General features: G+C 31.4%; 2 protein-coding genes across 5 annotated transcripts in view; one reads left to right on the forward strand and one right to left on the reverse strand.

Moving 5' to 3' along the window:
* Nucleotides 1-8,288, forward strand: part of LOC134688053 (nuclear pore glycoprotein p62-like) — a 59,166-nt gene extending 50,878 nt beyond the window's left edge. For 2 of the 3 annotated variants that reach the window (XM_063548523.1, XM_063548530.1), the window contains exons 2-10: nt 605-677; nt 1,664-2,176; nt 2,553-2,726; nt 2,958-3,156; nt 3,783-3,945; nt 4,232-4,416; nt 5,030-5,141; nt 5,888-5,954; nt 7,890-8,288. In XM_063548523.1, coding sequence (XP_063404593.1) covers nt 614-677; nt 1,664-2,176; nt 2,553-2,726; nt 2,958-3,156; nt 3,783-3,945; nt 4,232-4,416; nt 5,030-5,141; nt 5,888-5,954; nt 7,890-7,981 — 1,569 coding nt within the window. In that variant the 5' untranslated portion in view covers nt 605-613 and the 3' untranslated portion in view covers nt 7,982-8,288. The remainder of the gene's footprint in view (nt 1-604; nt 678-1,663; nt 2,177-2,552; nt 2,727-2,957; nt 3,157-3,782; nt 3,946-4,231; nt 4,417-5,029; nt 5,142-5,887; nt 5,955-7,889) is intronic. The other variant, XM_063548538.1, reaches the window with a different exon arrangement.
* Nucleotides 8,289-10,020: 1,732 nt separating this feature from the next.
* Nucleotides 10,021-24,894, reverse strand: part of LOC134688085 (uncharacterized) — a 28,077-nt gene continuing 13,203 nt past the window's right edge. The window contains exons 14-31 of one of the 2 annotated variants that reach the window (XM_063548561.1): nt 24,462-24,669; nt 22,857-22,914; nt 21,927-22,058; nt 20,977-21,110; nt 20,366-20,501; nt 19,727-19,875; nt 18,707-18,857; nt 18,042-18,176; nt 17,013-17,192; nt 16,158-16,265; nt 15,814-15,942; nt 15,189-15,356; nt 14,755-14,850; nt 13,994-14,101; nt 13,358-13,455; nt 12,957-13,023; nt 12,074-12,180; nt 10,021-11,454 (exon numbers count right to left, since the gene is read on the reverse strand). In XM_063548561.1, coding sequence (XP_063404631.1) covers nt 10,917-11,454; nt 12,074-12,180; nt 12,957-13,023; nt 13,358-13,455; nt 13,994-14,101; nt 14,755-14,850; nt 15,189-15,356; nt 15,814-15,942; nt 16,158-16,265; nt 17,013-17,192; nt 18,042-18,176; nt 18,707-18,857; nt 19,727-19,875; nt 20,366-20,501; nt 20,977-21,110; nt 21,927-22,058; nt 22,857-22,914; nt 24,462-24,669 — 2,702 coding nt within the window. In that variant the 3' untranslated portion in view covers nt 10,021-10,916. Of the gene's footprint in view, nt 11,455-12,073; nt 12,181-12,956; nt 13,024-13,357; nt 13,456-13,993; nt 14,102-14,754; nt 14,851-15,188; nt 15,357-15,813; nt 15,943-16,157; nt 16,266-17,012; nt 17,193-18,041; nt 18,177-18,706; nt 18,858-19,726; nt 19,876-20,365; nt 20,502-20,976; nt 21,111-21,926; nt 22,062-22,856; nt 22,915-24,461; nt 24,670-24,894 lie in introns of both variants that reach the window. The other variant, XM_063548556.1, reaches the window with a different exon arrangement.

A 24,894-nucleotide genomic window follows, 5' to 3' on the forward strand; every position in this document is an offset into this window, starting at 1 on the left:
ATTATTTATAACATCCAATATTTACTATTTGATAAAGGATTTCACATCATTAAAGGGTTTATCCCTTATAATAGTGATCCTGACTGATGATTGTCTAGGTGGTCATACTTATGAGGGCTCACTTTTATACTGCAACAATTGTTTTACCGAAATAACCTGGAATTTTTTAAAGACAGAAATGAGAATCAGATGCTTTGATGTCAGTCAGTCGGCAAGATTTAAGGATTCTCAAAATCATTTGGAGACTTAAATCACCATTTTGCTGGCAAGATTATGGCCTGCTATCCATAAAAAGGATAGATCAATTTTTTTTTAGAAGACGTCAAGCAATATATAGTGGTGTTTAGTGAGCCTAAAGACCAGGAAAAGGCTGCAGATGAACTTAAGTTAAGAAATTTACAATTGACTATTAGATAAAAGACCTGGCTTTACATCCAAATGTTGCACTGAAGTGACAGGTGTCAACTTAGTAACTAAGATGGTGAATATTTTTGTATATATATATATATATACAAATGAGGGTGGATAGTCATAAAGCAAACACTAAGGTTTACATATATACATCTTCATATTATGTAGATTTATAAATAGACTTTTTTTTCAGATTGTAAAGATGTTTGGAGGGAATAATCCGCCAACTGGAACAACTTCATTTTCATCAACTACAAAACCATCTGGTAGGTTTATGTAAATAAGAAATAAGTGTTTTTGGTATATCTGAAATTTAAAAGTTAAAAATAAAAGTATTAAATCTACATAATACATATAATTATATTGATTTAAAACATTTCTTTTTATAATCATGATAATGATCAGTTTTGATTTTTAATAGTTGGTCTATAACAGTTTTTAGCCCATGCAGTCCCAATCCCATTTTTTTTGTAATGATAGGTAAATAATACTTCTTGCATTATAAAAAGCCAAAGGTCCAAGGAAAATAATAATCCCATAATAATTAGCTCACAGGTACAATGTATAATCTGTGCTAAAGAAATCAAACTGTTCCTCCAATATCATGAATATCAAACCTATAATTTTGAGCCAATTTCATACAGCCTTCTTATGCTTACTCTTGTTCAAGCTCAAAGTAAATTTGTATATATATAGATCACTGAATAAATCAAACTTAGATGACCATTTGAGCACATGTGATCACCATCTTTTTATGTTGTAAATTTAATGTTGCTTAATCATGTTAATGTTTAGGTTTTTTGTATTTTATGAAGACTTGTTTTTCCTTGGACATGGCCTCTGTTTTTCCTTGACTTTTGACTTTATTCCCTCTTGTATCGAAGGTGAAGAAGTGGGTCTCATTCTGAATTCCAGATAAATTAATACCTAATCTATTTTCCCATGACATGAATATTTCAATTCTCCCATCATGATAGAATTAAATCATGAATTCCTGGCAAATTAAATGGCCATTCCAGTATTTCCATTACCTATTCTAAATGGCTCAACCATAACCTCAGGAAAAAGGGTTTCCTCCTATTTTTTTTCAGAATTTCAAGTAAAAAAATCAAATTAAACAGCTTTATCTTGATTACAACTATACATAACTTAGTGGATCAAATTAATAACCAAATTTTGCATGGACTCCACTGGTATATTTTTGAAATTTGATTTATTAATACCTTGTAATTTTTTATATATTGATTTTAAGGTTTTTCATTTGGATCCCCTGCAGTCAGTAGTACACCAGGTGGAGCTGGAGGAGGGTTTAGTTTTGGAGGTGCACCACAGTCTACTCCCTCCTCAGGAACACCAGGATTTGGTTTTGGAGGAACCACAGCACCAACCCCTACATCTGTTCCACCACCCGGATATTCATTTGGTGGTGCTACCCAAGCTACAGCTGGTTTTTCAGCAGGAGGTACAACTACCCAACCAGCAGCTGGGTTTTCATTAGGTGGTGCAACTACCCAACCAGCAGCTGGTTTTTCACTTGGTGGTGCAACCACCCAACCAACAGCTGGGTTTTCATTAGGTGGTGCTACTAGCCAACCATCAGCTGGTTTTTCACTTGGTGGTGCAACTACCCAACCAGCAGCTGGGTTTTCATTAAGTGGTGCAGCTAACCAACCAGCAGCTGGTGGTTTCTCATTAGGTGGAATAACTACACAAACTTCAGCACCAGGGTTTTCAGCTGCAGGTTCAACAGTAACACATCCATCAGGTATATTCATTGTTATAACACAGGTATCAAATTGGATTTTAAATGCATCAATGCTATTGTATAAAAGCAGGATATTGTTAATAGCTAACTAAAAGTTATGCGATTTTCTTATTGTTAAATGCTGCACGGTTAAATATAGTTGTTGGACTTTGATGGGTAGTTGTCTCAATTCAAATCATAACACTCTCCTTATTTGATATACTTTCTCATATTTAAACTCGATCTGTACTTTCTGGCCTACATCCCAACATATTATGGTGTAGAATTATTCCTCACCAGTAATAATATTTCTTTCATGTTTAAATTAAGTTTATTCAGTGTGTATTTTGTCTTCCCTCCTTGTACTACCAATATATACATAAATGTTATTTTTTAGCAACAAATACAGCACAGCCAGCTGGTGGTTTAAACTTGACCAGACCAACAGGACAGGCCACAGCACAACCAACAGGTGGTTTTAATTTGTCATCACAGCCAACAGTTGGTCTTGGTGGTCTTACAAGACCTGTGCAGCCATCAGCAGTACAGCCAACATCTACATCAGCTCCAGGTTTGGCTCCTTTACATTAAACAACCGTATTTTAATACATGTAATGACAAAAAAACAAAATATTTATAAAGAATTTATATAGGTATGGTGTTCAAATCAAATTCTTTCCAGTTTTCATAAATGGGAAAAAAAAGACAAATATGTGATCATTTTTGTCTTATTTTAGACATTACTAGATACCAGTATATGGTGTCTTACTCGTTTTAATAGATATGAAATTGACTTATTCAGGTTTATTTGGAGGAGGATTAAAATTAGGAACAGCACCAGCCTCTGCAACAACATCTAGTACACAACCAGCTAACTTGGGTGTAGCCGCAGGATTCTCCCTTAGTGGGGCTACTACTTCAGCTGCTCCATCATTGGGTGGGGTTGAAAAAGCAAAGACAGCTACAGTTGGATTTTCACTCCCTACAACAGTTGCTGCTAGGTTAGCGAATATATCATAAAGAAATAAGAAACACAAATATCTTTTTTTTTTTAAATGGTGAATAATGGATATTCTGGTAAAAAAATGACATTTCTCTGTTAAATGTGACATGTCATGTACATTATGATAGGATAATAGGTTTGAGGTCTAACTGAAATATACTTTTTGAGGTGTAATGTTTTGATTTTTTTTTTGATCAAATAGTAAGTTCAGTAATTGATTGATACAAGTATAAATTTCTAACTTCATTTTATTTTTACAGCACATTTCAGTCAGTATGTAGCTAATGGTAATATCTTTGGTTAGCTTGCTTGTTAGCTGAACCGTGAAGTCATTGTTAGGAAAGGTAAACTTCCCTCCTGTAATAGTAGACTAGCCCAACAGATAAAAAATCTATCTCTCTGTAGGACTTAGCTACTTTAAAAGGAGGGAAGTTTATCTTACCTAACAATGACTTCACGGTTCAGCTAACAGGCAAGCTAACCAAAGATATTACCATTAGCTACAGACTCCTTGATACAAAACTAAATTTTATTTAATTATATTTTAAAAGGATGAAAATATTATAAACATTGCCCTTATACAGGAAATTATCGTTATCAAATTTCATTGTAACATTTTTAAAGCTCTGGTACAGCTGCAGTTCCACAGAAACAGATGAATTATCAGCAACTAGAAGAAAATATAAACAAATGGATGCAAGATCTTGAAAAACAGGAAAAAGAATTTTTAGAACAAGCAACTCATGTAAATGCCTGGGACAGATTACTGGTTGAGAATGGTGAAAAGGTAAGTAGAGGGGAGGATTCCTCAATATAGGATGGTTATAACCTCAATGTATGCATACTGATTGTATATATACCTTGTATCAATAAAAGAATCCCTTTTACAATCATTAAAAGAGGAAATGATCTTGTTTTTTGTTTTTTTTCTTAGTGAGATTTGCCTTCATTAGTTTCCAATATGCAAAATTTTGTGTTTTTCGTTTTTTCAACTCTAAATTACTCTCTTAAATATATTACAATTTGTGTTGAAATAATAGCTGATAACATTTAATTTTGTGATATTATTTTAGATTACCTGTTTGAATAGTGATATGGAGAGAGTGAAGGTAGAACAACAAAAGCTAGACCATGAGTTAGATTTTATAAAATCACAACAGAGAGAACTAGAGGAGATGTTAAATCCTTTAGAGAAATCTGTCGAGGAACAACCTAATATTAGCTTCCAACAACATGCAGACTTGGAGAGGGAAAACACGTTAGTATAATGATTGACCAAGAAACAACTAATCAAAACTCTTCTATTCCAGTCAGATTATAAAACTGTCAACACCATATGATAAGGTCACAATAGTGTGGGGAACAATCAATCATGCTACAGTTTATCAAAAATATTTAAAAAAAAAAAGTTGACAGATTCCTAGCCTTGGACAATTGCAAACAAAAATTGCTTTGAATTGAAATAACTTAGAAAAATGTGTCCAACTGTTAGTTATTTGAAACAAAGAGAGCTGATATTTTTTGTACTCTGATTACTAGTAGGTATGTGATAAGATGGTTGAAATTTTACTCCACTATTTTCTATTATAAATTTTAATAGATAAATTCTTTATTTGATTAGCCAAAAAAAAAAAAAAAAAAAAAATCAGTCATATTTCCCCCAGGTTTTCTACAACTTTCTTTTTGTTTTTATAGCAAGTATGCATTGGTTTCCAATTTTAAAGTTTTTTTGTTTGTATAGCAAGTATGCATTGGCTTCCAATTTTAAAGGGTAGGTTGAAATTTTACTAATAGTGAATTTTGAATTAAAAAACAATTTTACCAGTATCCTCATTTTAATAGTTCTATATAAAGTCCTGTTATGTTTGCAGTTACCAGTTAGCAGAGAATGTTGATGCTCAGTTAAAGAGAATGTTACAAGATCTGAAAGAGATTATTGACCATCTGAACACGTCCAATGCTAGTCAAGATAATACTGATCCTGTAAGTGTATACTGATGTACTCATTGTTACATATGTAGAAAAAGATACAATTGTTAAGTTTTCTGCATTAATCAGATAGAAACCACTTGTGATAGATTGATGATAGTTTCTAAAAATTTGCATTACTATTTGTACATATCAGTTTTCTAACTATTTCCAGACCCTGCCGTACATGTCATGGTTCAGTAACTTTGAGTTAATTAGCAATGTTGCTTACCATCAGATTGTATTCTTCTGAATTTTGCTGTTGACAGAAAAGACCTATCTATGCTGTATATTCTGTACTCTAAATTAGAAATCAAATATATAAAACTTATTCAAACAAAGTTATCATAAATATGACATGTATACTTATGATCTATAGTAAGTTCAGTAATTATTTATTATAGTGAAATTAGTAATATAACACACATTTGTACAAATATGTACATAGCAATTTGATATATACGTCCAGCCCATTGGACCTATATGTTATAACACTTCTTGTATCATATTTGAAGAATGTTAGACAAACTTAAAAAAATAAAATACAGTCAATTGTAGAAATTTCTGCATGTTCATATTTTGTAGAAATTTTTTGGGCAGAAAAAAATCATAGTTTGAAAAGGACCGTGAGAAGAGATCAAAGCAGAGAAATATAATAAATGCATGTTTGAGTGAGTTTGGTGATGATGCTTCCCTGAATGATAAATAAGGGCTCCTTTTAATCTAAGTTCATTTTGTTGCAGTTATTTTTTCCCTTTCAGATATTCCAGATAACACAGATATTAAATTCACATATGGATTCATTACAATGGATAGATCAAAATTCAGGTAAATGTTCTTTATAATTATAGTAACTAAATATTGTTATCTTTTTGTTGTCGGATTCTGGTTTTTGAACATTGAGCGTCATGTCCATTGTATTATAATATTGATATAAGAACAGTCAAAACTGACCATATTACCGGTACATGGTTTAACATTGGTATAAGAACAGCCAAAACTGACCATATTACATGGTTTAACATGGTATAAGAACAGCCAAAACTGACCATATTACATGGTTTAACATTGGTATAAGAACAGCCAAAACTGACCATATTACATGGTTTAACATTGGTATAAGAACAGCCAAAACTGACCATATTACATGGTTTAACATTGGTATAAGAACAGCCAAAACTGACCATATTACATGGTTTAACATTGGTATAAGAACAGCCAAAACTGACCATATTACATGGTTTAACATTGGTATAAGAATAGCCAAAACTGACCACATTACATGGTTTATAGTTGACTAATCACACTGTGACACATCATAACAAGTATAATTCTATTGATTCAAATCATGTTGGCTGTAGAAAGAAAGCTTTGTGGTGCCAAGATTGGACAATTTCCTGTCATAACTTTTATGCAATCGGATCCATGTTTCAGGAGAGATAATTAAACTTTGAAACTACTTTGATTTTGACAAACAGTAAATAGTGTTTAAGAGTTTTTAAAATGTCTAGACTTCAGGATCTACTTCCCCTCAATAAAATGAGTTTTGTTAACAATCCATTACTTGAAATATGATTGAAGTGAATGTAAAAAAAGGGCAATATTTATTGTATTTGAAAAAAAGAATTCTTTAAATTAAAAATTCATGTATAAAACCAAATATATTTTCTGAAATTGATGGTCATGAACAAAAGATGAAAACTATCTGGAGAATGTTTGCGATTTTTGTCGAGAGGCTGCAACTTTTGTTGCAGAAAGCTCAACATATGGATAGTGATCTGGCGGCTACGGGGGAGGCGTTTCTGTCAGTCACATGTCCAATGTCCAATGTCTTTGACACGTCTTTTCGTGGTTCAGTGACTATTTGAAAAAAAAGATTTTTTGTAATGTTAAATTGTCTCTTATTATAAGTAAAAGGATAACTATATTTGGTATGTGCATAGCTTGCAAGGTCCTCATGCCCGTCAGACAGTTTTCACTTGACCTCGACCTCATTTCATGGATCAGTGATCAAGGTTAAGTTTTGGTGGTCAAGTCCATATCTCATATACTACAAGCAATAGGTCTATTATATTTGTTGTATGGATGGACTGTAAGGTGTACATGTCCAACTGGCAGGTGTCATCTGACCTTGACCTCATTTTCATGGTTCAGTGGTTATAGTCAAGTTTTTGTGTTTTGGTCTGTTTTTTTAATGCTGTATGCAATAGATCTACTATATTTGGTGTATGAAATGATTGTAAGGTGTACATGTCTAGCGGGCAGGTGTCATCTGACCTTGACCTCATTTTCATGGTTCAGAGGTCAAAGTTAAATTTTGAGTTTTGGTCTTATTTTCAAATACTTTATGCAATAGGTCAACTATATTTGGTGTATGTACATATTGTATTATGTATATGTCAGTCACTTAGGTTTTATTTTACATTGACCCCATTTTCATAGTTCATTGCTCAGTGTTAGTTATTGTGTTTTGGTCTGTCTTTCTTAAATTTAAGCAATAGGTCAACTATTTTGTTGTATGGAATCATTGTTAGGTGGACATGTCTACCTGGCATGATTCATTTTCCTTGACCTCATTTTCATGGTTGATTGGTCAATGTTTAGTTTTCTTGATTAATGTTAAGTTTATGTGACAGTTGTAATAAAGCTTTATATTAGGGACTATCAACATAATATCAATGATTAGTAAAGAAGGGGAGACATTTCAGTGTGTGCACTCTTGTTTTATCAAGTAACATATTTTTTTACATTTTTTTTATACAGCTGTATTGAAGAGACATGTTGAAGACATATCCAAACAGATGGAATCACAAAGAAAACAAGAAGAAAAGAACTTCCGTCTTGTGTATCAATGAACAAAGACACATATATATTACTGTTGTAAATCTGTGTTACCGTTTGTACAGTTTACAGCGTCACAGGATAAGAACCTTAAATACTTGTTGTACAGCAATAATTATAGATGATCACATGTTTACTTAACATCTATGATGCAGGTGCTTTATCTAAAGAAAAGTATTTACTTAGTATGATTGACATACACCAGTAAGTTCATATATGTAAATTTTTGTACAATCATTGTAACGTCGTGTACATATATTTTGTACAATCATTGTAACATTGTGTACATATATTTTGTACAATAAAAATAATAAAACTTGATGGTTTTTTTTTCTATGAAGAACAGTTCAGGAGTTCAAAATACTTTTTTGGTATCTTAAATGTCGTACAAAATCATCACATGAAATGTTATAAATTTTAAATATTTAAAAGGCTCAGCAAGTGTAGTCTTTTAAGTTTGAAAATTTAAATGTCCCAAGTGAATAAAAGTTGTATCATACTCTTATTCCTTAATCTTAATATACCTTATACAGAAGTTCTGAATTTTCCAAAATCTTTGGTTTTGTATTGTCTGCAAAGAAAGTTGCAGTGTGCAAGACATATTCATTGCATGTACTCTACAGCGGCTAGGGTGTTAACTAATATTATAAAGCTTTATATTTCAGAAGGGAGAAGAACTGGAGCTTCATATCTTCTATGCAGATACCTTATGTAACAAAGTTTCTTTCTGTAATGTCTAATTTCCATGACCATTTTATAGATTTTAGTGACTGCCTGAAAAAAATGATTTTTGTTTTGTTTTGTGGATTTCTCACCTATTATGAGTAGTAGGATAGTTATATATTGCAATGCCTACATAAAATTGAGAATGGAAATGGGGAATGTGTCAAAGAGACAACAACCCGACGAAATAAAAAACAACAGCAGAAGGTCACCAACAGGTCTTCAATGTAGCGAGAAATTTCTGCACCCGGAGTCATCCTTCAGCTGCCCCCTAAACAAATATATACTAGTCCAGTGATAATGAACACAATTCTAATTTCCAAATTGTACACAAGAAACTTAAAATTAAAATAATACAAGACTAACAAAGGCCAGAGGCTCCTGACTTGGGACAGGCGCAAAAATGTGACGGGTTAAACATGTTTGTGACATCTCAACCCTCCCCCTATACCCCTATACATTTCCATCAAACAACATTTACCTGGACACAACCATCATTACATGGAAGTGATCAAGCCATGCAAGGTGCAAGTTAAATGAGTTTTTTCTCTCAATTCTATGAACAGTAGGTTAACTATATGTCATAATGTGGTATATGGAATGATTGTAAAGGTTACATGTCAGTCTTGCAGGTTAAATCTGACCTTGAACTCATTTCATTGTTCAACATTAAGTTGTTGTGTTGTGGTCTGTTTGTCAACTACTATAAGCAATAGGTCAACTATAATGAATGTAAGGTGTACATGTGGGTCCAGCTGGTATCATATGACATTACCTCATTTTCATGTTTCATTGGTCAATTTTCCAAATACTATTATCAATAAGTCAGCTATGGAACAATTGTAAAGTGAACATGTCTGTCTGGCAGGTGTTATCTCACCATGACCATATTTGTAGATATGTTGAATTTAATTGAAGGATAAATATAAACCAGTATAGCCCTTCTTTCGGAGCAGGGGTATTACTATACCAGCATATTCAGGACAAAAACCTATTGCAGAAATATGCATATGAACCAGGCTTTGGACTACAATGGCACCATGACAAGTTTTCACTAGGCTAGTTTACATGATAACAGTCTGCAGGAAAGTTAAGAAGTCTTTGATCTGATCAATTAAGTGTATAAGCACTAATACCAAATTTCACGTCTTTGGTGAATCCACAAATTCCTACATTTGAGGCTAGCACACTGCCTTCTGACCAATGAGGTCTTAAATATATATTTGCAACTTTCTTTCTTTTTTTCTCTTTTTGGTCCAGATAGAACATGAAAGTGGTAAGATTGATCCAGTCAATTTAGGATTTTCAGAGAATTATGTTTAACAAATGATGTGTAACATAAATTTTATTTTTCATTCATAATAATTAAAAATTACAAAAGCATCAAAAAATTTATTTAAAAAATATCAAAAATATATATCTTATGAAATCTTAAATACATTATATATATTAAAACAATAACAGGAATATATATGGCACTATTAAATTTTTAAGTACATATCGATCTGTGAATAACCTTGATTACTTCCTTAACTTGTACCTTAAGTGTTTACTACTAGACAACTACTGCATTAAAATAAGAAAGATCATATCATAGGGAACATGTTTAATAAGTTTCAAGTTGGTTGGACTTCAACTTCATCAAAAACTACCTCAACCAAAAACTTTCACCTGAAAAGGGACAGAGGAACGGACCCACAGACCAGCAAACATAATGCCCATAAATGGGGCATAAAAAGCATACACATTTTATTCTTATAAGTAATGAGTAACTTTTATAAAATTTTATTTGATGCAGTTTCCAGTAAATCAGGCATCAACATTCTAGTAGGACACATGTTTGCAACCTACATTATAAGCTTAAAGCAAGAACCACATGAAATTGAATGAAACAATTAAAAATGTTTATACCAAAAAGCTATACCGTTAAATACATACATGAAATGCTAAATCATAACATTTTGATACATGGTTGCATAGAAATTCTTCATAAGATAGGCGTGGTTGAAAGCTAGATATAGGTATTTTTTATTACTATATACCTCCGCTCCTTCAAAGTATGATGTATAATTAAAAGTATTTATGTAAAACAGATTACCTAGTTTAAAGTAAGATGGGAAAATTAAAACAGCAAACTGAATATAGTGATTAGAAAATTTAGTCGTGAGGCTGCATAAGTTAATAAATAATTCATTTAACTCAATAACAATTATAATTAACTTTGTCTCAAGTATGTAAAGCATTAACGACACATTTAGGACACGCTACACATAACATCCCAGGTCTCTGATAATACTGCATCAAAATACTACCACACTTCTCCAGCTTTGTATGGCCATGTGTTATTTCTTTTTCAAATTTTGTCATAATTTCTTCCATAAAAGTCTGTCGGGTATAGTTATGTCCACATGTAAATACTACAGCATTAGGTTCTGATGAGGAACTCCTACGAGACTCGTGTAAGTTCTCATCAAGATGATCTAATTCCCCTCTTGTTATGTAGATATAATTTGTATGTTCTTTCTGAAGATTTTGTATAACATCATGCCATAGCTGATTGAATGGGTTCAGGTTAGAGATGGAGGACACATTCTGTTTTATTGTTAATGAACTCAACATCTGATATAAAGCTGGGTGACGTCTTTCAAATTCTGTGTCAGAAATTGCTTGAATGACTGTCTCCAGAATTTTGAATTTGAATCTCATTGAGAAAGATGATCTAAACTCATTTGTTATTTCTATAGATGATTCTCCTGTTTTCATCCTGTCAATAAATATCATATTTAAATATTTTTAAAATATCAGAAAGTTACATATAAATTATTTATATGAAAATAAAGTTGATTTTTCTTACACGTTCTAAAATTTGTAAATAAGACAAATGGTTCAATTGTGTTTTTCTATGAGTTGGCACAAACCTTAAATTAGTCGAATGGTGTGGTATTTTTGTTAATTAGCACAAACTTCAAATAAGCTCAATATTGTAAAACAAATAAATAGAAAGTAAATTTATTAATTTTGACAATTTGCTGACCAATAGAACTTCCCATATCACCATTTCTTTTAGTACAAATAAGAATTCACTGAAATATTACACTTCATTAATGACTCGCAAATGATTTTCAACATTTATCTATCCATCAATAGTTTATAAAATTATTTCAGAAGATTCATTTCACACCTGAAAAAATTGTTTTTAAATATGACTTCTTAAAATATGTCACAGAAAAGCCAACAATTCATGCTTATCCTCGTAAGTGCACATGCTTTTTGGAGAAACAGCAAATACCATTTCAAGTTGATTTTTTTACCAATCGTGGAAAAAAATAATGCAATAATATTAAGAATGAAGTTGAAGTTAAATATTAATTACAAATACATACCAAAACAGAGTTGTACATAAACTACATGCAAAACAATCCTTATGTGTCTGTAAAATATCTTCTAATTCAGAAGTCTGTAAGGAATGTTTCTCCCAAAACTTCATAATCTACAACAGATAATTAATTATAACATTTTGTTAAAAACACAAGAAACAGTTCAAATTTATTGACCAAAAAGGTCATGGGAGCATCCATAATTACTTAACACATTGGGTAAGTTTGAAGTGTGTGCATCTTGTAATGTTAAGCATTTTCAAAATTATTCAACAAAATCACTTTGTGAGCAGTACCAAACATGGTATGAATCATTATAAAGTAAACAAAGGATTTGAACTTCCAGATCAACCAAATGGCATTTGCTTCTATATAAAGATCACATAGTTAGGGGGGAAATCTAGCATTATAATCTTACCTCCCTTGAAAACATTTGAACTTTTATCTTTTCAATTTAATTCCTATATAGCAAGGACGCTACTTATCCCAGTATAAATATTAAACGTAAAATGTGATATTATGTTCTTACTTTACAGCAAAGAGGTGAGTTCAAATTTTAAACTATGGAACTTTTCACAGAAACCAGATGCGTTACATTGACTCAATATTGCATTTTGCTATGTAATCACTAGAATGACAACAAATTGGATATGTAATAAAGATAATAGATGGTTTGAAGAAATTATCCAATAACTTTAAGCCTATGATAAGGGAATAAAATAATATTGAATCAGGGCAGAAAGTATCTTATGCAAAAATAGAACACATGTCTCAACAATGCTTCTCAAGATACCCCAGCAAAAACTGGATGCCTGTAAGCATAACAAATTAAAGGTTAAGATTGCATCATTTTTAACATATATAAGATTAACAGTCCTTAATAAAATACCTGTAAGAGCAAAATTCTGTAAACTTCTTCTTTTTCTGTTGCAGAACACTTGTGATCCACACATAATCTTTCAAAACAAATATGCTCATTATCACACATGTAATATTTGCCACTAAAAATGAAGAAACCAACCACCATTAAAAGAAACCAACTTGAATAACATATCCTCAGTGTATTCACCGCGGTGTCAGGGTTATAATTGGGTCAACTTCAATTCTTTTCTGTTCCGACAAAAGTTTTTTTTTTAAATATTTTATCATTTTTTATAAGAACAAAATGTACTGTCTTCATATATTTTCAAATGCTAAAATTTAAGGTATGACGAACAAGATTCTAAAATGTAAAATATTCTATTAGAAGAAGAGATGAAACAATCAATTCTATTATAAACTTTAACATACCTGATATAGTTCTGAATAACAGTCTTGGATACCTCTGTAAATCTACTGTCTAATGATGATTTATAGTGAGATAAAGCAGATAGATGGAACGATAAAGCCTAAAATAAACACATATTTCAACTGTTAATAATCATGCTTCAAACAGAAAAACGTTGAAATTTTTAAATGTCATTAAAAGTTATCAAAGGAACCAGGATTTTAATTTAATACGCCAGACACGTTTTTTATCTTCATAACACTCACCAGTGACGCTCAGATCAAAATAATTATAAAGCCAAACAAGTACAAAGTTGAAGAGCATTGAGGAACAGAAATTCAAAAAGTTGTGCCAAATACGGCTGAGGTAATCTAACCCTGGGATAAGAAAATCCTTAGTTTTTCGAAAAATTCAAAGTTTAACAGGAAATTTATAAAAATGACCTTCTAATTGATATTCATGTCGACACCAAAGTGCTGACTACTGGGCTGGTGATTAAATGTTTAAATTTGTTCCTGTTATACAAAATTTCCATAACAAATGCTAACCTATATTATGTCTTTATATCTGTCATATGTAAACAAATAATTCAGTCATCACCAAGTTATTAGGTTTATTTTGTCAAATTTATCGCGCTATAAGGTAGTAACTTTTGGTACCTGTGAATAGTTGGTCTGATGGAGACAAATATATGCTGCACTTAACCAGTCCTTATGATCAACATATGTTCTCAGTAACTTTAAACAATTACATACACTTGGCAAATGCTGAAAAATAGATCGTTTACTGATGATACATAAATAACATTGTTGGCGAAAACACTTCGGTTATAGAGACATGAACTTACATGCCTTTATTAATAATATCATGGATTTATTTAGTTGAATCAAGTTTAATCAACACCAATAAGTTCCTTACCAAAACATTATACAAATTCACAGACAAAAGTATGAATCAAAATTTTCTTAAATTTCTGTCCAAAATCTTACCATTAACAAACCTATAAGGCAGGAAATAACAAGCGTTTAGATAAAAAATATGCATTTTAATATGTATAATTTTGCATCAAATCATGTTTGTATAATAACTCTGCAAGTGGCGTCTCCCATGTAAGAGTTTGTGGTTATTGTTAATATTTTATGTTCGTTTGAGTTTACAAATTATAATTTAATAACAAATAAGATTGTGCATTGAATAAATGTTGGTTTCTTAATATCTAGTGTCAAATATTACATACATATTCAAGACAATAGCAAATAGAAGAAAATATCCATTTTTGCATTGAATGATACTGTGGAACAATTGATGTTAATGTTTTTATTTCCTTTATAGTAACTTATATCTATATGAATTAAAATGGATTCTTTGGTTGTTATCAATGTCTAGTTGCAAATATTTCAGGTGTTGTAATTAAACTTACCTCCAAAATAGTCAAAACAACACACCGACTGTACTTGACACCAACATCTGACTGTAAGTCTGGTATATGTGGTACAAAGTCTTCATCATCACTCAGCTACAAAAGCAGGTAAAAAGTAGTTTTCAGCTGCACTATTTCAGTGTAAAATTTACACATCCTTCAATCTTGATTAAAATGATTAAAAAGGAGATGCAATAATAAGTTTAATAAAAGCAACATTTTTTAAGTCTTAATATTTTTTTCAAAGTAACATGTTGAAATCCATTGTCTATATTTCGAGGTTTTTTTTTTTTTTAAGGGCCAGCTGAAGTCCACCTCTGGGGGCAGGATTTCTCACTGTGTTGCTTTTTTCTTGTTTGGTTAGATTGTTGTCTCTTTGACACATTTCCCATTTACATTCTCAATCCTATCATATCTTAAAATGAATTTCTTACCAGTAATTCGTCATCACTACTAGATGACCTTGACCTTGATAGCATTAAATGTCTTGACTGTGAAGGTTTAACTGATGGCAAAGCTGTACAGCGTGTAGGTAGCAACTGTTCCTTCATGTTACTGCTTGGTCTTAACCTTCTACCAGGATCAGTTGGATCAAGACCCAACTAACATATAAAATATATAATTCCCAATATAAAATATGTGAATTTATGGTGCCAATAGTTACCATATGAAATATAAATAACAGTTTCAATGGAGTATTCATCTTTTTTTTTAGCATTTTTAGGATAGAGAGTTAAGGATCATATATTTCCTGCTGTCAAGTTTCTTTTGTTTTTAACAACAATATTGTATTCAATATCTATAACACAAAATTAGAAGACTTGCTTTTGTGTTTTGCTTCTCCAACTACTAGATCAAATTAATCAGTATGACTGTGTCCTGATTTCTTCAGTTACCTATTCTGACATTTTCTTTTTATAAAAAAAACTTTCTATGTAATATTCTGTATATCTTATTATATGTTCTGATTTGATAATGTATTTTAAGTGAATATTACTGCTTGTGAATTGCTTGAAGATATTTCTGAACAATATGGTAGCGAACAAAACTTATATTTACCTGTCCAAATTCATTTTTACCCCAAACCCACAAAGAATATTCAGAGTCCATGGCTACATTAAATTCACCTCCTGAAGATATGTGAATAATCTGTTTGTCATTTATACTTGTTACCATGGAGGGAGTTTTCTACAACAACAAAAGTATGCATATTCACAGAAAACATACATGTACTGTTATTAATATAAAGTTCAAATACTAATTATTTCTGATTTTCGTATTTCCTTTCAAAAGATATGAATGCACTTTCTATTACTGTAATATATGCTACTTAATTTTTATAAAAAAAACATGTAAAACAAAGTATTGTATGCACAAAATAACATGTTAGATAATGAACTTACAACATCTTGTCTGGAGTTGTTACCAATCTGTCCATCCATATTACGTCCCCATGTGTAGACATCACCATCTAAAGTTACTAAACAAGTGTGAGATTTACCACAGGAGGCCTATAATTAAATCAATAAGAAAAACCTGTTTTTAGATCATAAAACTTTCAAGTTAAGTTTTTTCTTTCAATGTCCTCTATATTTTCATGGTGGCTGAGTGGTCTAAGTAGTTACTACTGTAATCACTAGCCAGTCAACACTTAGGTTGTGAGTTCCAACCCTGCTCGTGCAAGTGCACTGGACTCCAATCTTAATTGACTAGAATTGACAGTTTTCCTATCGAGGGTCAGTGGTTTTCTCAATGTACTATGCCAGACTCTGGCGTCCTCCACAAATAAACACTGGCCGCCACAAAATAGCCTAAATGCGGTGCTTATAACTGGCATTAAAACACCAAAAATCAAATCAAATCAAATATATTTTTTCCTTTTTTGTTTTTTTTTATTCATTTAGGTAAATTAAGTTTTAAGCATGAGTTTATGAGGCAATTAACGGAAATTTTTGAATGAGCTTTGAATGTTTTTAGCCAATGAATCCTCAACAAATTTTGAAAAAAATGTTTCTATATGAACAACTCTAAAATAGTTCTATAAAAAAGAAAATATGGTTAATATGAAAAAGAATAATGTTATATAAAAGCCCTTAGATGGTTTTTGATATTTCCTTTTCAAGTCTATTTTTGTTGATAAGCTTTCCCTGTGTGTACTTATCTCTTGCTTTTTAATTTTTAGATGTGAGCATGATTTCAACATCATTTGGAAACAATTTAAAAACTAATTGATGAACATGATCTAGCAAAAGCCCTACCTTTACAATACGACCATGAACAAAACTGGTATCTACTATCTCTGGAGCAAGGAATCTCTCCACTGGATCACTGACAGCTGTACCCGCTTGCCTGGCTCTACGTACAGCATGAGCATTTAATCTGAGGTTATATGGATGACATCCCCAATTATATACAACATTGTGGATAGTTACAGCTACCTGTACATAAAAAGTTCACCTAATTAATGGAATGTACTTGTCTCTTTCTTCACAAAATATACAGTTACATAAAATAATAAGAAGATGTGGTATGATTGTAAAAGGCAACTATCCATAAGAGATTAGTTATGAGAAAAAAACCACAACAATATGGTCAATATAAAAAAGAAGATATGGTATGATTGCCAATGAGACGACTATCCACTAAAGACCAAAATGACACAGACATTAACAACTATAGGTCACCTTACGGCCTTCAACAATGAGCAAAGCCCATACCTCAAAGCCAGCTATAAAAGGCCCCTATAAGACAATGTAAAACAATTCAAACAAGAAAACTAACAGCCTTATTTATGTAAAAAAATCAACAAAAAAAACAAATATGTAACACGCAAACAAACGACAACCCTGAATTACAGGCTCCTCACTTGGGACAGGCACATACATAAATAATGTGGCGGGTTAAACATGTTAGCCGGATCCCAACCCTCCCCTAACCTGGGACAGTGGTATAACAGTACAACATAAGAACGAACTATAAAAATCAGTTGAAAAAGGCTTAACTCATCAGATGGACAAAAAATACAAGTGGACGTGGCCGGGTATCAAGACGGTTATTAATCAAAAAATGTTTTTTTTTAATTTTTCCTTTAATTTTTTGGTAATCATAAGTTGAGATGAAATTGGTCCTTTATACACTTATACATTCTACATATCATGGGTTATTGATTTCTACTTTCCTTCAAAATATAAAGATAACAACCCTGTTATCATTCTTAACAAAGTAAACTTCAACTGTGAATGAAAGATATCTGAGAGTCAAACTCCAATAAAAACAAAAATACTTACATTATGGAAATACTCAGTAGCTATTAATTTAACTTTATGCGGTATCTTCTCCATCTTGACTGGTAAAGATTGTTTGGTGGTGTGACCTAGTCCCAACTGACCAAAATAACCACAACCAAAAACCCATATTTCACCCTATGAAAAATCAAGTGCAAAAATTATACAAGTACCTTTGAAAATATTATCTTTATATTAAATATTTTCAACAGTAACTTATTGGAATGCTGATTGTATTTCAGTTTAAAAAAACACTGCTCATTCAAGAAATATATGTTTATTAAGAAATGTTTGTGAAAGATCAATAAAGGAGAATGTAAGAGCCCTACTTAGCATATAAAGTATTAGAAAATCATATAAACATCAGAAATTGCAAAACTAAATAAAATTTCATTAATTGCATATATTTTTCAACTATAATGCCATTCAATCAACATTTTACATACCAATGTTTAAATATTAAAATCCGTTTTGATGTGTAATCTATTAACAAAGCATGCTTGTGAGTGTAAGTTTTAGTTTTCAAGAACTTTATTTTAGTTGTATCAACCATAAGGGATTTCACTTTTTATGGAATCATTAAGTCCTATTAGAGGTCTCAACTGCATGAAGCTGACATATGCTGCAATTAAATTGGTGGATATAAGATACATGCTTATGAAACTTACCTGACTTGATAATGCTAAAGTATGACAATATCCACCAGATACAGAAGTGATTTGTTTATCTGACAAAGCTTCTATTCTCTTTGGTGTCAATTGATCCTCTGGGTCTCCGTGACCTAGTTGTCCATGTACTCCCCAACCCCAACTATACACTCTGTAATCAGTATAAAAATCATTAACACTCTTTATTTACTTTACATGTAATATATAAATATATTTACTTGTACATGTACTACTGTTTTACTGTTTTAAAGATAACTATATCAAGAATTATTTAATTAGAGAGTATTTCAAGCACAAAATATTGTATAAGATATGATAAATAATGGTCTTTTATTTTAGCTGGCAACAAGAATGTGTCCCAAGTACACGAATGCCCCAGTCACACTATCATTTTTTATGTTCAGTGGACCATGAAGTTGGGGTCAGAACCCTTATTAGGCTTTATTATTTAAATAAGAAAGATCATATCATATGGAACTTGTATTCCAAGTTTCAGGTTGATTGGACTTCAACTTCATCAAAAACGACCTTGCCCAAAAACATTAACATTGAAGCGGGACAGACACCCAATGAATGGACGGACGCACAGACCAGAAAACATAATGCCCCTCTACTTTCGTAGGTGGGGCATAAAAAATAAAACTGTGGCATCAAATTTCAAATACTTAGTCATAGACCTATTAGGAGCATTTACCTTTTCATTCAAAACATCTTAAATGTTTTTATATAGCTGGACAAAGCCAATATTTCTCTATTTTTTTTCATGATATTCACAGGTCATGATGGAAGTTTTAAACGTGCTTGACTGACTACAGCCCGAACATGGTTGGTTTACAGGTCATTTTACGACTGTAAGTCTTTAAGGAAAACTTTATACTAAAAAGACACTGAATATAGAAATTATGGCTGAAATAAGTATTTGAAAGTTTTGTTTATCAATATGATTAAAGTCAATTGATGAGACAATGTAACTTCCCATTATCAATATTAGGAGGTATATTATATTTGAAAAATACTTACTGATTGTCATGAGTGAGAGCAAGAGTATGGAATAATCCACAGACTACACTGATACACTGATGGCCTACATTAACAAGCATAGGACGACTGTACATGTGTCTAGTCCCTACTCCCACTTGACCATACAAGGATGAACCCCACGAATACACCTGTAAATAAAACAGCATAACACATTAAAAAAAACTGTTAAAGTATTAAAGGGACAAATTAGCTGTCAAATTCATGTTCACTGTTATATGTGTTAAGAAAAAAAAAATAATACAAGAAGTTGAAATGGTTTTTGATGGTAAGAATTATAAAGTTTTGAGTTTGACCATAGATAGCAATAAACAGCTAGCATTAGGTGATGACTGAGTTCATTTCAATAAACTCAATAAAATCACCTTTCTTACTTTTAGTTCTGATAAAAAACACAGAAATTTATGCCTAAATCTAATTTCATGAAAACTTTATTCCAATTGATACTCTTGATGCTAAGATATGGTATTATATATGCATAAACAATTTGCTTGCCATGATATTCACTTTAAAATAAGATGACCATACAATATTGGAACTATGATACATGAATGGTACTCATAAAACCTTCATCACTTATTAGAAAACACAACATATTTACAAATTATCAATGATACTTACTCCTTGATGAGTTAAAGCTACTGTATGTTCTCCACCACATGACACTGATATCACCTTTATCTGTAGCTGATGTAGTGTGTCAACTCGGCAGGGAACCAGTGTAGGATTCTCTGGTACTAGATCTCCCTGTCCTAAACTGAAAATTATCAAATATATTCTATGACTTACATATTTTAACCTCTCTAGAACTGTTGCATTTACATTATTTATGCATCTAGTTTTTGATGATTTAATTCATGATGAATAAGTGAAGAGCAAGTTCTTTTGAAAATATTACAATGTTTTCCAAAAAATCGGCTGGAAAATTACCTCTTTCTTTAATAAATTTGTATAGTACTGGTAGATATATAGTATACTTATCTCTAGGAAAGCAGTTCCCATGATATTCTGACAAGGAAGGTCTAAACCTAAGGCATATAAATTTCCGACTTAACAACCATAAGAAGTTCTTGCTTATGATTATAATTCTCTGATTAACCAAACATAATAAAACATCAAAAGGTTTATCAATCTAAAACTTTTTAAACAAGAGAGCTCATCCCAAGGTATGCAATTCTCTGACATGGCAATTAAGAGAGCTACATTACAAGGTATATATGTATCACACTCACCGACCATGTGAAGCTCGTCCCCAGGTATATAAATCTCCATTCCTAACAACTCCTACATGTTGAGCTCCACAACTTACTAACTTCATCTGGTATTTCAGTTTTCTTCTTCTTAATCTTGTCCCTGGCTGTCTTGCCTGAAGGGAAAATAAGTTTTCATACTGCAATGTACTTTTTAAAACCTAGGATAAATGACATACATGTCTCAAGGACCAATTTCCATGAATTAACAAAATGAGCTTTTTTACAGCTTGTGTATATGGAAGTACTGTACACACAGTAAACAACTATAAAAATTGTCCTTTACTTTTTTGGGGTAATAGACTCTAGACAAAGGTAAAAGTTTTCAATTATATTGTTGATGCAAAATTATCATGTTTTTTTAAAAAATTAGTTTCCATTTTCTTATTCAGTTTGACAAATATGTTTCAAGAATATTCTTTATTAGCACTCTTGTATTGAACATGCATATACTATTAGCCACTGCAGGGTAAGCTATACACTATCAATCATTCCTCTGCATAAAGCAGATTAATATGGGCATTGGACCACATTGTGTTTCTATGTGGTCATTATGTGTTTCCAAGAAATCTATTTTGAAACACAGTTCAATTTAAATCACTATCTATGTCTATGGTGACAAAGGTTTGAGACTGGTTTCTGCTTCTAGGTGACACCAGTAAACAGAATAAAAAATAAGCAAATATTTTATGATAATTCTTTTTTTTTAATGTCAATTTTATAGGGGGTTCTTGATAAGTCCATTTTTATCAGTAGAATACATAAAACTTTTTAAAAAATGATTTTTTGTCTTCAGATGTTTTCTCTTGATCTTTAAGAAGCTTATTTCTAAAGTTTTAAAGTAATTCATAAAGGTTCAACATAGTTATAAAACAAAACTGAAGTCTCATCTTCCACAACTTTTCACACAATAAAAAAAAATCTGTTCTTACTTTTTTGACAATGACCTTGGGTTTCATCATTGTTAGATCTTCAGCTGTTGGTGAATCCAATCTTTTATTCAGATGTAAAACCAATGTGAAGAAAAATTCTATCAACTCGGAAATGTCAGGAAATGTTTCCATCTGCTAAAAATATAAGATACATTTGTTATCATAAGTGTCTAAAACTGACAGATTATTAAACCTTTTAAAAATATATTAAGAAATGATCATTAATCCTAAAATGGATAATAGTTCTTAACTGTTATGAATAAAAGTCAGTTTATGAATCACAATATAATACCTGTCTGTTTTTATGTGGGGTCTTTTCATAAAAGAATTGTCGAAAACATAAAATATCCCTTCAAAAGTATTCCAGTTAGCATTGGCAGAGCCTTGCTTTTTATTGTTTTTTAGCCTCAAAAACACATATTTGTACTATAAATTTTTGTTCATAATGCACCTGCATTGAATATGCATATAAATAGTTCATTTGAAAGGAATTTAAAAGAACTAAAGGTTTCAAGGTACACATATGATTCACTTGTTAATGTTTTATATGTTTATATGTGTTATATATAAATACTCTGCACATAAACCAATGTCTGAATTTTCTATGCACTTGAGATTGTTGGAACAAATAAATATTCTGTGGAACTGCATTTGAAGAATTTTGTCCAATACAGGCAATTTTTTCACATATTTTGAGATGAAAAGTAGCAATGAAAAGCTCTGTTCCTATGCTTGTGTTTTTTTTTCATTTACAGGTAGTGATTTTATGTCATGAATCAAAATACCATGCTCTTTGTTTTCTGTTTCATAAAGATCTCTCAGTACATTATTCCTGATGAGCTAAGCTCAATATATGTACATATAGTTTGAACACAAATTTAAGATCCAGTCCTCATACTACAAACTACTAAAATCAGCTCTATGAGTTACCTCAGTATAAGTATCCCCTTCACTGGATACTGATGTAATTGAACTGATACTCCCTCTTCTAAAACATAGGAGTTAAAACAAGTGAAACTGCGAGCTACTGCTCACTGATGATACCCCCGCCGCAAGTGGATAATATTAATAGTGTAAAAATATGCAAGTGTTGAAAGGGAGCTTACATCAATAGATATAAACAATTCACCAAAGTTTCATGACATTGGTGAAAGCCTTTTTGAGTTATTGTCCGAGGTGTTAAAAATCCCCCTTTTTTTATGAATAAAGCCCCATAAATCCAAAACTTAAAATCTGAAATTTATAAAAATTGAAAGGGAGCTTACATCAATAGATATAAACAATTCACCAAAGTTTCATGGACATTGGTGAAAGCCTTTTAGAGTTATTGTCCGAAGTGTTAAAAATTCCCCTTTTTTTCTGAATAAAGCCCCATAAATCCAAAACTTAAAATCTGAAAGGAGTAGGTTCAGTAAGACCCTTTTTTAGCCCCAAAATATAGCAGTTATAGAAAATTGTAAAAATGTAATCTTTAAGCTATATTTTGGAAAGTAAAATGCTTCTGCTACATAAAAATGAGCTGTTTTTGACAATACAATGCACAAATATCGCGTTCTAGCATCATAAAGTCATGCTAAATTATAGAAATCTTCAAAATTTTTGCATTTTGGTTAATTTTTAGAATTTTACATCTAAAATGAAAGTGGCCGCATTCGTGTTCATTCATAATATTAAAATGTAAGTTGTATTTGATGATAATACAAAACATGTTTAAAGGTTGAGGATGAACAAGGATGCGGCCACTTACATTTTTGACCAGAAAACATAATGCCCATAAATAGGCCATAAAAACTTAATGAAATTCTCATTCCTTCACTATTTAACACTCATTTAGAACTGAGACATGTTAATGTCAATTGGATTTTGTATGCTAAAATTTGATTTACATTAAACCCTTTAACCAGTTATAAAACCAGATTTAATCCACCAATCTACATAAGGAAATGCCTGTACCAAACCAGGAGTATAAGAGATGGTATAATTTGATGTGTTTGAGCTTTTGATTATGCTATTTGTTAAGCCACTCTCTGCTTGAATTTTCCTTGGCATTCACTTTATCATTTTTATCTGAATCTAATAACAGCTGTTTTCTTCAGTCTGTCACTTCACACTGTGAATCACTGGCTCAAGAACTCCAGTGTTTCAATCTTCTCTTTTGTAGTAATTTTGTTGCATTTTATCGAGGCTATACTGTATATTTTTGGCTGTATGATGTTTTGGAAAGAATAATGGGAGAGGATGATATCAAAGTTGCTTGATAAATCCCACATAATGTGTTGTTTGTTGATATGATAGTCTGCTATGTATTTTTAAAAATGTATAGGTGTAATAAGATATACTTAGTGTATGGAATGTTTATGTACTTAGTGATGTAAGTGTTATTAATGATCTTTGAATATTGAAATATTTTGTATACAACTTTGGTAGCTTATTTTGGGAGTAAAAGATGTATGCATTCATATAGAAGGAACAGAATAACAACATCATAAAACATTGATATTTCGTGATCTCAAAAATATATCTAAACTAATTTACCTTGTCCTTGAATGTAATAATTGTCTACCTAAATGAGATCCAAGGTATGACTGGGATGGATCAAATATTTCACATAATTTCTCCAGAACTGGTGTCTCTATATCTTCAATATAAGGTACCAGTTTTGTGTAGTTATGGAAGGCTAGAATGGGCTTCTCACAGAATAACTTCACTAAGCTGTTTGGTGTCAATCCATCTAACAGTACACCTAAAATAATGTCATTTCAAATATTAGTTTTATAAAGAGTTTAAACAGATTGCCAGACACCCAACAAAAATTCAATTGCAACTTCATTTTATGTTATACTGGAATTAATATTACCGGAGTTTCCCTAGACATTTTCTAATAGTTACAAAAAGTTTTTTTTTATGAAACTTTGTGGAGAGAAGGGGGTTTAGACAATGCAGTCCAGTGAGAACTATACACGCTTGA

The sequence above is a fragment of the Mytilus trossulus genome, chromosome 1 (genome assembly GCF_036588685.1).
Source record: "Mytilus trossulus isolate FHL-02 chromosome 1, PNRI_Mtr1.1.1.hap1, whole genome shotgun sequence".
Lineage (NCBI taxonomy): Eukaryota > Metazoa > Mollusca > Bivalvia > Mytilida > Mytilidae > Mytilus > Mytilus trossulus.